The 13013-nt window shown below is 39.8% G+C and overlaps 1 protein-coding gene across 1 annotated transcript in view; it reads right to left on the bottom strand.

The window, feature by feature from the left end:
• Nucleotides 1-10037, bottom strand: part of LOC136101748 (cytosolic phospholipase A2 epsilon-like) — a 33086-nt gene extending 23049 nt beyond the window's left edge. The window contains exons 1-3 of the mRNA XM_065838134.2: nucleotides 9953-10037; nucleotides 9454-9489; nucleotides 3726-3798 (exon numbers count right to left, since the gene is read on the bottom strand). Of these exons, the coding sequence (XP_065694206.1) occupies nucleotides 3726-3798; nucleotides 9454-9489; nucleotides 9953-9979 (136 nt within the window). The 5' untranslated portion in view covers nucleotides 9980-10037. The remainder of the gene's footprint in view (nucleotides 1-3725; nucleotides 3799-9453; nucleotides 9490-9952) is intronic.
• Between the last annotated feature and the right edge of the window lie 2976 nt (nucleotides 10038-13013).

Consider the following 13013-nt stretch of genomic DNA (forward strand, 5'->3'; position numbering starts at 1 on the left):
CAAAAAGTAAAGTGCTCCCCCATCAAAGCTGAAAAGTTTTATTTCCTTATCAGAAATCAGAATGTGCCAATTTAATGTTCATTCGCTGATTAAATTTTTAGAAGTTCTGTCTTTCTCAGCAAGACTTTTGGAAAGCAAAATTAGTCTCAGCACCAGGATTAAATTACAATTCACCCTATCCTTTCCTACCACTCTCTCTGCAGACTAGAAAAATCTTGCCATCACTCAAATCTGGGGAAGGAAACCATAAGTGCCATACAAGACATCATATCCTTCCATATTCTGACCCCCTCCATGTTTGGAGGGAGAACTGCCTGGGAGTGAGACTTGCAAGAGCTTGACACAGGCACCGACAGCCTTTCTCTCACACATATAATGCAATATATATCCTCCCTATTTCACAGAAGCAATGTTCAACAAGTCATCTGGTTCTTAATGCAACCTTGTGAGCCAGAAAAAGTCAAATAATTCAACCCCTAGTCAATCCCTGCATCATGCTTAAAACCTGTAACAGTGTTATTATCTCATAATAAGTACAATTATCTTTGTGTATTTCCTTTTTATCTTTCAGTAGCAACTACAGATTTAGATTTTTCTACTAAGTGTATTTTTCCTAAGTTGTGTTTTTATAATGTAGCAAACCATGCTATCACCATCAGCAAAACCACGCTAATGACTGCAGGAAGGAAAGTGTTTCCAGAAAATCCCCTTAGACAAATCTGATCAGAACAGCAGGACCAATCAGATATTTGGCAGAGGCACAAGTGTAGGCAGATGAAAATGTAAATGCTTAATATTGATTAGTGTTAGAGCTTCCATTTTTGAAGGGCTTGAGAGACACTGATGATTTACTTCACAGTGACGACATAAGGTTTGAGCAAATAAGTAAATTGAGAAAACTTGAATTACTTCCCCAAGATCCCATAATGCAGTCAGTGGTGGGGTCCAAAACACAGTCTAGATTTTCAAGCCTATACTCAAATCTGTTAAAATTATTTTTCTCTGCAATAACAGTTGGGATAAAGACTTTTAAAGTATATTTATTTTCCACTGTTAAATAGGAATGTGAGAGACAAAGGCCAAGAAGAAAGATCCACTTAAATAAATAAAGCACAAACTCTTCACCAGCAAGAAAATATGAAAGAATACCATTGAAGTAGGAAACACCATGGTTTAATGAGAAAAACAGGGAAGCTAAATGAGGAAATAAATAATAACTCATAATTGTAACAAGAAGCATACTGTTACCATTACAAACAGATAGAAAAGAGATACTTTCTCATAGTTGAAAATACTGATGTTTTGAGAAAAACTAACTGAAATGTTTGGATTTTCGAATGCCTTTTTAATGCCTCAGAAAAGGTAAAGCCTGCCTGACATATCCTTCCCACTACCAACAAAAACCGATTTTTTTTCCACAATAATTTGAGTTTCCTCAGAAAATTAATTTTCTGCTGAGTAAATATTCTTGCTGAAAAGTTTTTAAATCTCTCTTCCAAATATACTTTAAACAAAGCCTTGGGAAGCCCAAGTTCTGAATTCAGGGTATCTCAAGGGGGTAAAGATATAATATTCATCTGTTCTCGAGACCAGAACTCCAGGAAGTAAGGCAATATGATAAGGCAGACATGCTAACAAACTCAATGAAGAAAGACTGTACGATTCAGTGTGGTAAGGAGCAACTGTGAGCAAATAATTCCTGAGAAGGACAACCACAGTGAATTGAAGCATGAGCAGGCGACCTGCTGGAGCACACAAACGCACACAGAATTGTGCATGTGGGTTTGCAGACGCAATTGCAGTGACTGCCTGGTCAGATTGCGTATTTGGTTGATGCAAGTCGCTATGTAGGCATTTGAACATCTGGGTTTCGTTAAATAAAAAGTCAGTGCATACAACTATAAGCCCACAAAGTGTGTGTTTCTGCACATTAAAATAGATATTTAACCTCTGAAAAACATAGAACTTTACATCTCATAAGGTGCCCTCACTTTGTCTAATGAATCAAATTCCTTTTCCAAAATGACACAGTAAAAAAAGTAGTTTGATCAACTGTCAATTCTAGACTAAGAAATATTAAGACATAAACAGTAAACAAAGCACACAGTAAAATATAGCAGATTTTTTAAAGCTGAAAAAATAAAAGGAAAACATAAGTAAGCACAGTAGTATGACATTGTGGAAGATGCAAGAGTAACCCAGGATACTGCAAGTGCAGTAGGGGTTTGTTACCTGATAATCATCATTCATTCAAAATTACTATTGTTAAGCACCACTTCCATGTGATCCAACCACATTCTTCCTGCCAGAAACCACTAAATTCAACCTCAGATAAGAAGATAGAGGTTTTCCCTCTGCTCTTGACCCATTACAGTAGTTGAAAAATCAAAATATATAATAGATTAACTGAAATTTACATCTTGTTTCCTCAGAAACTATGATATGCTGCACAAAATTCTGAGTGTGCCAAAAGAAATTTAATTTTGAGCCAAGTTCAGCAAGATTTTGGTGAAAACATTGTGAGCTTTTCCTCTCTGTTTTACATCTTTCCAATTTATTCTTGTAGTCTTTCAATTTGAATTTTCTTATTCTCTTTGTCTTTACTTTGCCTTTTTCTTTCATGCCTTTCCAACTTCTTTACATAGACATTTCACCATTCAAACATCCCCAGTGATATAACTGCATTTTGAAAGGCACCTGGACAAGCCCCAGTGCACCCAGGAGACTGGGCTAAAGAGGACCCACATCTGTGGAACAGAAGCTGTGAGAAAGCTCCGCAATTAATTGGAAATCCTAACATTCAGAGTTAAACCAGTCCCTCCCCTGGGTGAGCCAGCGTCACATCTGGACAGTGAACAAGCTACTCTGTTCAAGGCTCTGTCTTCCACCAAAGATTTTCTTTTTCACATTTGCTGCCACACTGGTTCAACAAGCTGATTCCCACCAGTCTGCAGAGGCAGAGGTGGTGAACCATTGCAGGGCTTGCACAGCTGAATATTACCAGACTCTGTAGACTCCCCTACTGCAGAGATTTCTTCTGTCTTGGTCTCTTCTCATTATGAACTCCTGTGATCTGACTATGACATTTTTCCCTTCCAGCCTCTATTCTAGATATCCTTTTCTTGCTTCTCCTTACTATCCCCCATTTAAACTCCTTTAAATCTCTCACAGTAGTACTCTGTTTAAGTTTTTCTGACTTTTAAATTGCTCCATTGTCTAGGTTAAACACATTTCCAGACACACTGGATTTTATCATCTTTTCTTGCATATTTATAAATTTTGCGGAAGAATGTTTTTGCTTGTACTTCTGTTATTTTCATAGTTTTTCCTACTACTGCTGATTTTATATTTGCATCACCAGTCCTCTTCTCTCTTCTGTACAGAAATTCTGTAGCAAATAGGTTTCTTACTCAAAAGTACAGGAATTTTCATCATTTAAAGAGCAGCCCTCTGATCAGCAGCTAAGTCTGATGTCACAAGGGTAGGAAATACATCTCATACAGTGAGGTATGAAAGCAAAAGATCAAATGCATCACCTTGCTTGAGTTATTCTCCTTACACTTAAGAGCAGAAAGCAACACTTCACCATCACAATAAAAATAATTATTGCAAACTTGCAGCAACATGTATTTTTATTCCAATGCAATTTAAGAATAACATTGATCAAATATTTTCTTTACTTTAAAGAATTACAAGAAACTTCCAACAATAGTAGAAATACTCACGCAAGTCTGCTTTCCGGGCATTCCTCACTCTTAGTATTTTTACAGTGAGCAAGTTGAAAGGAGATACGGGTCTCTGTATGACAATTAAATAAATAAAATAAAATAAAATTGAGATTAATATTATAGTCTATAGTTACAGAATTACAGACTGCTGCAAGCCTGAAGTTATAAAACAAGGTTTTTAAGGTTGAGCCAATATCATTTATCAAACCAAATGCAGCAGCTGGAAAAAATACGCAAATTTTTAGCACAGAACCCTTTTCAGGTCTGAAAGAGAAACAACAGATTTCAAAAACACATTTGAGGCGAGAACAGGTGCTGAGAGCTTGATTTGATAAAGACCACTTCTTTTTAACACCACTCCATTATTATCACATTAAACACTCCTACAGTACACGCATGGGTGTCCTCACCTTTTATCACCACTGCCTGCAACAGAGCAGGCTGCCTCTGGGACACCAAACACTGTCACAGTAGCTGTGCAAACAGAGCTAAGCAACCACCATGCACCAGCAAAAGCTGCTGCACCAGTACAAGCTCCCACGCACAGCCTAAAAGGCAAAAAATGCAGCTGCCAGTGACAAAATACATCTTGTAAAAACTGATCTTCATCTGTGATCACCAGCATTAAGCTACAAAACTCTTTCAAGACATGATCTTAGGAATTAACTCAAAACTCTGCTAGATATCAGACACTTTGAGCTCAGAAATATTAATTCTGTAATACTTCATAGCTTCCATGGCTCATGTCTTCATATTTCACAGGGTGGGAATCTACCCACCTGGGATCTACTTTTATGGGAAGCAACTCTGTGGAAAAGGACTGCAGGCATCCTGGCAGACAAGTTCCATATGAGTGAACAGTGTGCTGCTGCAGCAAAGAAAGACAACAGGATACTGGGTTGCATCAACAAGGGCATCACCAGCAGAGACAAAGAAGTCATTATCCCACTCTGCTCAACACGTGTCAGGCCACACCTGGATATATTGTGCTCAGTTTCTTCACTAGACTGTGCTTTTGCAAGAAAGGTTGAACGAACTAGATGATCTTTGAGGTCCCTTCCAAGCTGGTATTCTATGATTCTATGAAATTAACTCTTTCCCTATTTCACTTTGGAAATAACTACTTAACATATTTCTTTTCTCTTCCACACTAACTTCTGTTTCATAGGTACCATCTTCCCTTTTAAAACCAACACTCTCTCAACACTTGCTTAAAATTGGTATTTAGCTTTGAGACTACCAGCTCTGGTTTAGAACAGAAACATGTGGTTTGTCCTCAAAAACTTGTCTAATCTTGTCAGAACAGATATTAACACATAAATCCTCTCCCTCCTGCATTCATAGTAATACTGTACCCTAGTAGAGTTAACACAGAGTCCTAACACAAATACATGGGTTTTCTTACTTTGTATCTGAAGTACCTGTATTAACCATAAGCAGCAAAAGTAAAAACAATGTACTGATGCTAACTAATAAAATGTATCTTGCTACTATTTCCTTCATACATACTATACATTTTGCCAGATCATTTATCTTTCCAGCTGTAGCACAAGGCTTGTCCTGAAATGTTTCTCCATGTTTTAGCAAAACATTGAGCAACTGGAACCATGATGTGACACTGGCCGCTAACACAGCGTAATGAAGCAGGCCCTTGTCATCACCAACAAAAACCTCAGCACCTCTGAAAATGCAGCAGAGATGAAGAACAACCTCTAAGAAACAGTCTGGGTAATCCATGGCATATCATCTTGCACTTCCCTTTGGGTCAGCAAGGGGCCTGAAGACCCTTGAGTTGAAGGTCAGTGAGACAGCAGCAGGAAGGTTGGAATAGTCACTGATATGGGCACATTTGTTCTACATTATTATAACTTGTCCAGAGTCTAGCACAGGGAACAGTTTTATTGTGCACAGTTCTCAAGCACTTAAATTGTCAGTCATGGGACATTACAGCTTGTCTCAAAGAGTATTTCACATCTCTACCTGCTCCATTATCCCAAGCATGGCCATAAAGGAGAACTTATACTCACATACCTTGAAAGAAAAAAAAAAAAAACAACTAGTTCTTTAGGGGATATGGGGAATGTATATATTACCGTCTCCAGTGAAAAACAACCAAAAGATATCATACCCAGACTATATAGTCAAACTGCCAGAACTGCTTTTCTGTATGCATTAGGTAGAACTGGGTAAAACACAGAAGCACTCCTAGGCATAGGGATCAACAGAAAACGCTTGTCTGTCCTTGCCAAATCTACTGACATGTTTGCTACATTTATACTTGGTCCCTGTTTCCCACCCAATAAATTCTAAATGGTTTTGTTCTCAGCAGTGCTATTTTGGCGGAAGAAGTGGAGCATATCTTTACTGAGGAAGGATGAGGCTTGCATGCCTTGAATACAGAAGAACAGACTTGAGCAGAAGTTCCCCATCCCAGGGAAGTGCTATAACCACTAGGCTAGACACCATTTTAAAGGAATAACTTTTGCTCAGCTCTTTGAAAAGAAGCATCTAGACCTCTGCTTCGTGTATCTCACTGCAGTCTTAAGTGGCACGCAGTGATAGCATCTAAGAAGGGTGCTCCTGTGCTCAGATGTCCCTGGTAGCTGGATGTACCTACTTATGCAGTTTCCTGCTCAGGTGTTACAATTCCCATTTTGGTGTATCCAGCTCTCCAGACTTATTGAATTAATCCTCAGTGTGTCACTCTGTGTTCTAAAGTCCTTTCCCATACTAGTGATTTGGAAGTCAGACCTTATAGTTCCTAGCTTCTAGATGCCCGAATGCTCTGTCAGGTTTAGTTGTCAGCGGCTTACTCAAAGTCACACAGGAAAACTGATGGGTGGCATATCTTAAGCTGGATATGCTAGTAATGGGCAATGACATCCACTTCTTTCCCTTTAATGTGACAATATCACAGGCTGCGTAAGTTCTGAGGCCAGAAGACACCGAGGTCAGTTATTATACACACTTCGACTTTCAGCTTCTGTATTTATTTCATCTGAGACATGATTGTTAACTCATAAACCGGAAACACAAGCCAGGTATTTTAATAATCACTGTTGAAACTACTTAAATATGTGAGATTGCAAATGCAAGACTTGGTCACACTGTCCTACGTCAGATAAAAGTTCAATTAAGTGCTGTGGCACACTTGTGCAATCCTTACATATCTGTTCCCAGGGAAGTCAATGGGAGTGTTCGCGTAAGTGAATGCTCATCCATATGAATAAAAGTTACATAACTAGGCTCTAAAACAGCTCTGTTTCAGTAAATTCCAAGTTTACACTTCTACAAAAGTCTCTTATAGATTTTTTTTTTCTTGAGGAGTGAAACACATACAACATTCCCAATTTATATCAAGAGAGAAAGCAAATACCAAAGCAAAGCAGCCTCAGATCTATTTGAAGCAGAGCACGCCTCTCTGAGCTTTCTCTTTAAAAAGGAATAGAAATCTCACTACTACTTAAAAACTATGAAGACCAACAAGAAAAACAGTCGGCCCTGTCAGAAAGAGTGGCAGGATTTTAAAACACGGATCATTGCCTTGTTTCTGACCTGGGTCAGGTATGTGGCACCTTTTAACTTCAAAGAGTTTTGCAGCCTCAAGGCAGGCAGGATTTCATTACATTACTATGTCTACCACCTCTAGGCAAGGTCATATACATAAGAAACACTTTTCCTTATATTACATCTTTTGTATTTATTTCATCCATTTTAAAATTCCCAATAGCTGGGTCTTACTAAGTCAGCAGAAGTCACCAGGGTTTTCCAGAATAAAAACAAATGGAGCAGCAGTGACTCAATGCCTGTTTCTTTCTAAGAGCTACGTAAAATTTGTGTGACTTCAGACTGCCATTTTCATGTGATTTTTCTTCTCTTCCTGTTTGCGGCTCCACAGCTGGACTCACATGTTAGAATAAATTAAAATCTTAAAAGAGAAACTAAGTCAAGCATTTCCACAGTTCAGTGTGGCTTTTTCTCAAGACCACGCTAGCCTATATTATTTTAATATGATATAGTAATTTGAGTAATCTAAAAAGTATTACTTTTTTGTCTGCCAGCTTAAGGGTACTACCAACATTTTCTCAGCAAGTATTTTACATGTTCACTTTAATTTACATGGACACTCAAGTTTCAATTTCATACATCCCATGGTTTCTACTCAAACTGCCTCTGATAATGAAAACTAGTTTCCTTAACTGAGCCATTGAGTAACAAAATATAACTCAAGATATATTATAGCTCTATATTTATTATCATAAATAATAACTTTCAATGAAAAAAAAAAAAAAAAAAACAACCTCAGGTTCCTTCCTCATTTTTGCCTCTATGAGCCTCGAAGAGTCAGGACAGAAAGAGCAAGCTTTGAGTCCTACTCTAAATGGTATGTACTATATTCATGTTAGTTCTGCTACCCTAAATATCCTAAAAACAAGAGGCACAACTAAAGCCACTGAACTGTACAGGTCTCATACTTAAAGATCTACTAACAATGTATAAAGCACTAAGGATAAAAACAGCTTAATCCTCTAAACACAGGTTAAGTTTACAGGATTAAAAGTAACAATTTTTATGATCCTAGTATACTTCCTTGGGGCTGTGAGACTATACACAGAAACATAAACATTATTTTAAAAGCAACTTTTTGAATAAACTCTGCAAAGTCATTGCTTTACCACAGCATTTCACTTTGAATAGAGAAGGCAAATGGCTCTCAGGGACAGTCAGGCATCAGATACTTTCAATAACAGCAAACCTTCCTGAGGCAGACTAAACATACCACCTTTTCAGAGAATCTGTGTATCACTGCAGTACCCCATGTGGAACCAAAGCCCAAAACAGACGAGGCTGGGAAATCCCCACACAACTGAAGCAGGGGCAAGAGCCTATCTACCAACTGTGGATTCCCAGAGAGCTGCAACAGATACTGGCAACTCCAAACCCATAGCCCCATTCTGTTGCCACTGCCATTGTTCTCATTCCCTGGCTCACAACAGTATATCTGTTTTCCTTTATGCTGTTTTCCTGTTAACGTGATGGTCTGCTAATTGCCCAGGGAGTTTTCACTTGCCTGTGCAAAGCATTCATCCTCAGTTCAACTTTTACGAAACCTTGTTGCTCTTTTTTCACATTCAGAGAACTTTGGGCACTGCTCCCACTCCTACTGGGCTGGTGAGATTGGGCTTGTCAGGAGGCTGAATGCAACACATTTATTCCACAGTGCTACCTGTTCTGACACTGTGTTTTTAAACACCGTGTTACACAGAGAATTGCAAGCTCTATGGCACATTACAGCACAAAGAAAGACTACAAGGACTACTAAGCACTAAGAACAACTGCAAGATCCACTTACACAGAGCCTTCTTGTGAGGGAATAACATAAAAGACAAATGGGTATTTCATCCAAAGATGTCGAAACACAAAAAGGGAGGAATTAAAAAATTAATATTCATGAAGTAAAAACCAGCCCAGACACAGTGCAACACCTATTCACACCATCATAAGCATCAGACACCGACAGAGGCCAGACTATTTACAGTGTACCGAAAACCAAGGCAATATTTCATCTACAGATCTGAAGTCACAGCTCAACTTTTCAGTGTTCAATAAATATTGCAGTACAGTTTTCCCTCGAGCCATTGAATTCCTAAGATTTTTTTCTCGTGATCTACCTACATTCAGCACTAAACAGCATTTAATGAAGGGCCAGCTAATTACCACCTACCGTGCTCACCGCTGGTGCTGTGGTGCCCGTAATAGTCTAGGAAAAACAACACAAGGCAAAGTTAAGAAAACTAAGCTACATGTTAAACTCTTATTTTAGGCTGACTTTTAAAAACATCTCACATTCAAAACTTAGAGCTATGCTCATTAACTACCCTTATTATGTGTTTTACCAATCACCAAACCAATCACAATCCCGTGCCAGCTTCTTATTTCCTTGACACACAGTTGTTGTTTGTTTTTTTTTTTTTTAAGCAAGCACAATAAGTGATGTTGTTAGCCCTAAAACATAGCTTGAAAATGCAGACATACCACAAGGTTCCATAAAAGGCTAGATTAGGAAAACTATCCATGCAACCATGAGATCTGACAAACGGCAAATTTGCTTTCCATGGATTCCCCATACACCTTAAACACCTCAGTCTCCATTGTAATCAACAGAACTGGAATATGAGACAATTTCACCCACTTTATTCTTGCTAACAGCTTCTTTTCCTTACCTCATTTGAACTTAAATTGGATCCCATTGCAGCCCCAGTTGCATATAAGTCCAATGTCAAAAGACACCAAGTTGTACAGCTGACAGGAACTCCTCATGCAGATTAGGGGTGGAGGAATAGGGATTTTATGATGAGGCTCTCCTGCCCCACCCCTTTATTATTTCCAGTCATTAGGCAGTCCCCTCCCTGCTTCCTGCAGCCTATTATAGCACCTCAACTGAGTCAGCAGAATGAAGAGCAATTTATTTTCTACCTGCTGTGATTTTGGGGGGAACACTGAAGCCCCCCTCAGCCCAGGGATTCCTTTCTAGAAAATACTACTGCTAATAAAAAATGTTCTACATTTAGGCAACAACTCTAACATGCAGACAAAGAGCTTGTGACTAATTAAATCACAGCTGTCAGAGCATCTCTATATGGCCACCATCACACTCCAGGGTAGTGGAGAGAGACCTCAACAGCTTCTTTCCAAACAATAACCTCAAATACCTGGTAGCAATCTTCCTGTAGCCACATGCAGTTTAGCAAGGCGAGTGAGCCCATTGCAGTGCCACAACTAAGTGACTGCAAGACCCGTGCTCCTCTAAAGCTACTTTGGGCATCTCTGTGCTACACTCAGTCACCTCACTTCATGCTCAGTATTCTTTGCCTGGACATTTAGCCTATATCTAGCAAAAAAATGAATCTGTGTCCAGAAAAGTTTGGAGTTTTATGTTTAAATGCAATGAGAGGGTGGGGAGGAGCTATAAGCAGTAGGTGAAATTTGGGGGTGGAAGGGTGGGGCAGGAGAGAGGGTTGTGCTCTCCTGTGTGGGCCCAGGGAGTGCTACAAGCCGTTCACCCATCCTCAGAGCTCATTTGAAAGGGATCTTGTGTGCGCTTGGCCTCACAGCAGGGCCAGCAGTCACCATGTGGGAAACACAGGGCCACAAAACCCTCCCTGCCTCCTCTTTACTCTGGTGTGCAGTGACTCACTGCCTGCTGGAGCAGTGTGTTACAGTAGCCCTAAATTAGCATATATGTGCATGCTGCTAGATTTTGGAGTGTGCAAGACCAGACTGTGGCTCTACCACACTTCCCTGCCTCTCTGCTTGATGACAGGAGGTGGCTAGCACTCAGTTTTGCATCATGAGATCCAGGTAGGTCATGGGAAACATGTTGGGGAAAGGTTTGGTATCTTACACTTATTTTTAAATCAATATCATTGATATTGATGAATAATTCACTTCATGCAGGCAAAGAAAGCAACCTTGCAAACTACAGCAGACACCACTCAAATGCACTCTCCTGGGCCACAGAAGCCAGTATCAAAGCAAACAGATGGAGAGGGGAGGTATTGTCCTAGGAATTTCACTGGAGTAAAATCCTCTCTTTACACAGAAGTGACTTCCTTCTATACTGATGTCTATGTGATGCACAAGTGATGACTGTTCAGAAAGTCTTATGCAAAATATGCAGTGTTACTATCTGGTGGTTTCCCTCTAAAGCAATTCATAACCTTCTGCTCACTCCAGAGTCACACTTTGCACAGCCTTCTCAATAGATATGGAATCAAAGCAAATTGTCTCATAAATCTAAACATGCAGCACCTGAAATGCTTCTTGAAAGAAAGACCAAAGGACATGAGTATCTCTATCCCCCAAAGAACAAAATATTTCCCGTAATTTTTGTCTTTATTAATTTGTATCTGTGTTAAATCCTTATGAACAAATTCATGCGGAACAGTCACAGCTGAGAATCATATACTTGCGCTCCTGCAAAACCAGTCTCTTCATCTTTTGAAAGAATACTAAAATTAGAAGTGGGAACCTGCTTAAATCAAAAATGTCCTATCAAAGGAAAGGGTGTAGGTTATCCAACTCGACTTCCCTGTGTTCTCCTAATGTATATATATACCTATATACATTTATACCATCCCAGCTCTTTCACGGCCGATACAACAAGACTGCCTGACATAACATTCATTCACATTATTAAATGAGATATCACTTCACATTATGAACATACTTCCATAGTCAGTGCATCTTGCTCACTGAATGGTTCCTGATGTTCAGATTGTGTTTTCCCTTTCTCAAAATAATGTCATCATTGCCATACCCAAAACATGTTCCTAAAAAATTCTTTTTCTTCTCCTCTCAATCACCATCAAGTTTTGTAGCTGATGTTGTCTTCCCTTAACCACTGCTTGACCTCAGGAATAAAAGGAGAGTTTATAACCTTTGGAATAAGAGGTAAGCAACTCAGGAGGACTACAAGAATGCTGTGAAGTTATGCAGGGAGAAAATTAGAAGGGCCAAAGCCCAACTAGAGTTGAGCCTAGCTACTGCTGTAAAAGGTAAAAAAAAAAAGTCTCTAGAAATGCATGAGCAACAAAAGGAGGGCGAAGTAGAATCTCCATCCTCTGACGGATGCTGAGGCAAACACAGTGACAGATGATGAGGGGAAGGCTGAGGTACTAAATGCCTCCTTTGACTCAGTCTTTAACGGTAAGACCAGTTGTCCTCCAGGTTCCCAGCCCTCTGAACCAGAAGACAGGGATGGGGAGCAGAATGAAGCCCCAATAAACCAAGGGTAAATGGTGAGTGAAATGCTACACCACTTAGACATGCACAAGTCTATAGGGCCACATGGGATCAAGCCAGCGATTCTGAGGGAGCTGGCTGATCACCCTGAGTGCCATCATGCAGCACATACAGGACAACAAAGCGATCAGACCTGGTCAGCACTGATATGTGATGGCAGATCCTGCTTAACTAAACTGATCTCCTTCTGTGACAAGGTGACCCACTTAGTGGATGAGGGAAAAGTCCTGGATTTTGTGTATTTAGACTTCAGTAAAGCCTTTGGCACTGTTTCCCACAGCATTCTCCTGGAGAAGCTGGCAGCTCATGGCCTGGATGGGTGTGCTCTGTGATGGATAAAGAACTTGCTGCATGGCCATGCGCCAAGAGTTGTGGTGAATGGAGTCGAATTCAATTGGTGGCTGGTCATGAGTGGTGCTCCCCAGAGCTCAGTATTGGGGCCAGTTCTGTTTAATCAATGGTTTAGACAAGGAGTTTAAG

Source organism: Patagioenas fasciata, chromosome 5 (assembly GCF_037038585.1).
Source record: "Patagioenas fasciata isolate bPatFas1 chromosome 5, bPatFas1.hap1, whole genome shotgun sequence".
Lineage (NCBI taxonomy): Eukaryota > Metazoa > Chordata > Aves > Columbiformes > Columbidae > Patagioenas > Patagioenas fasciata.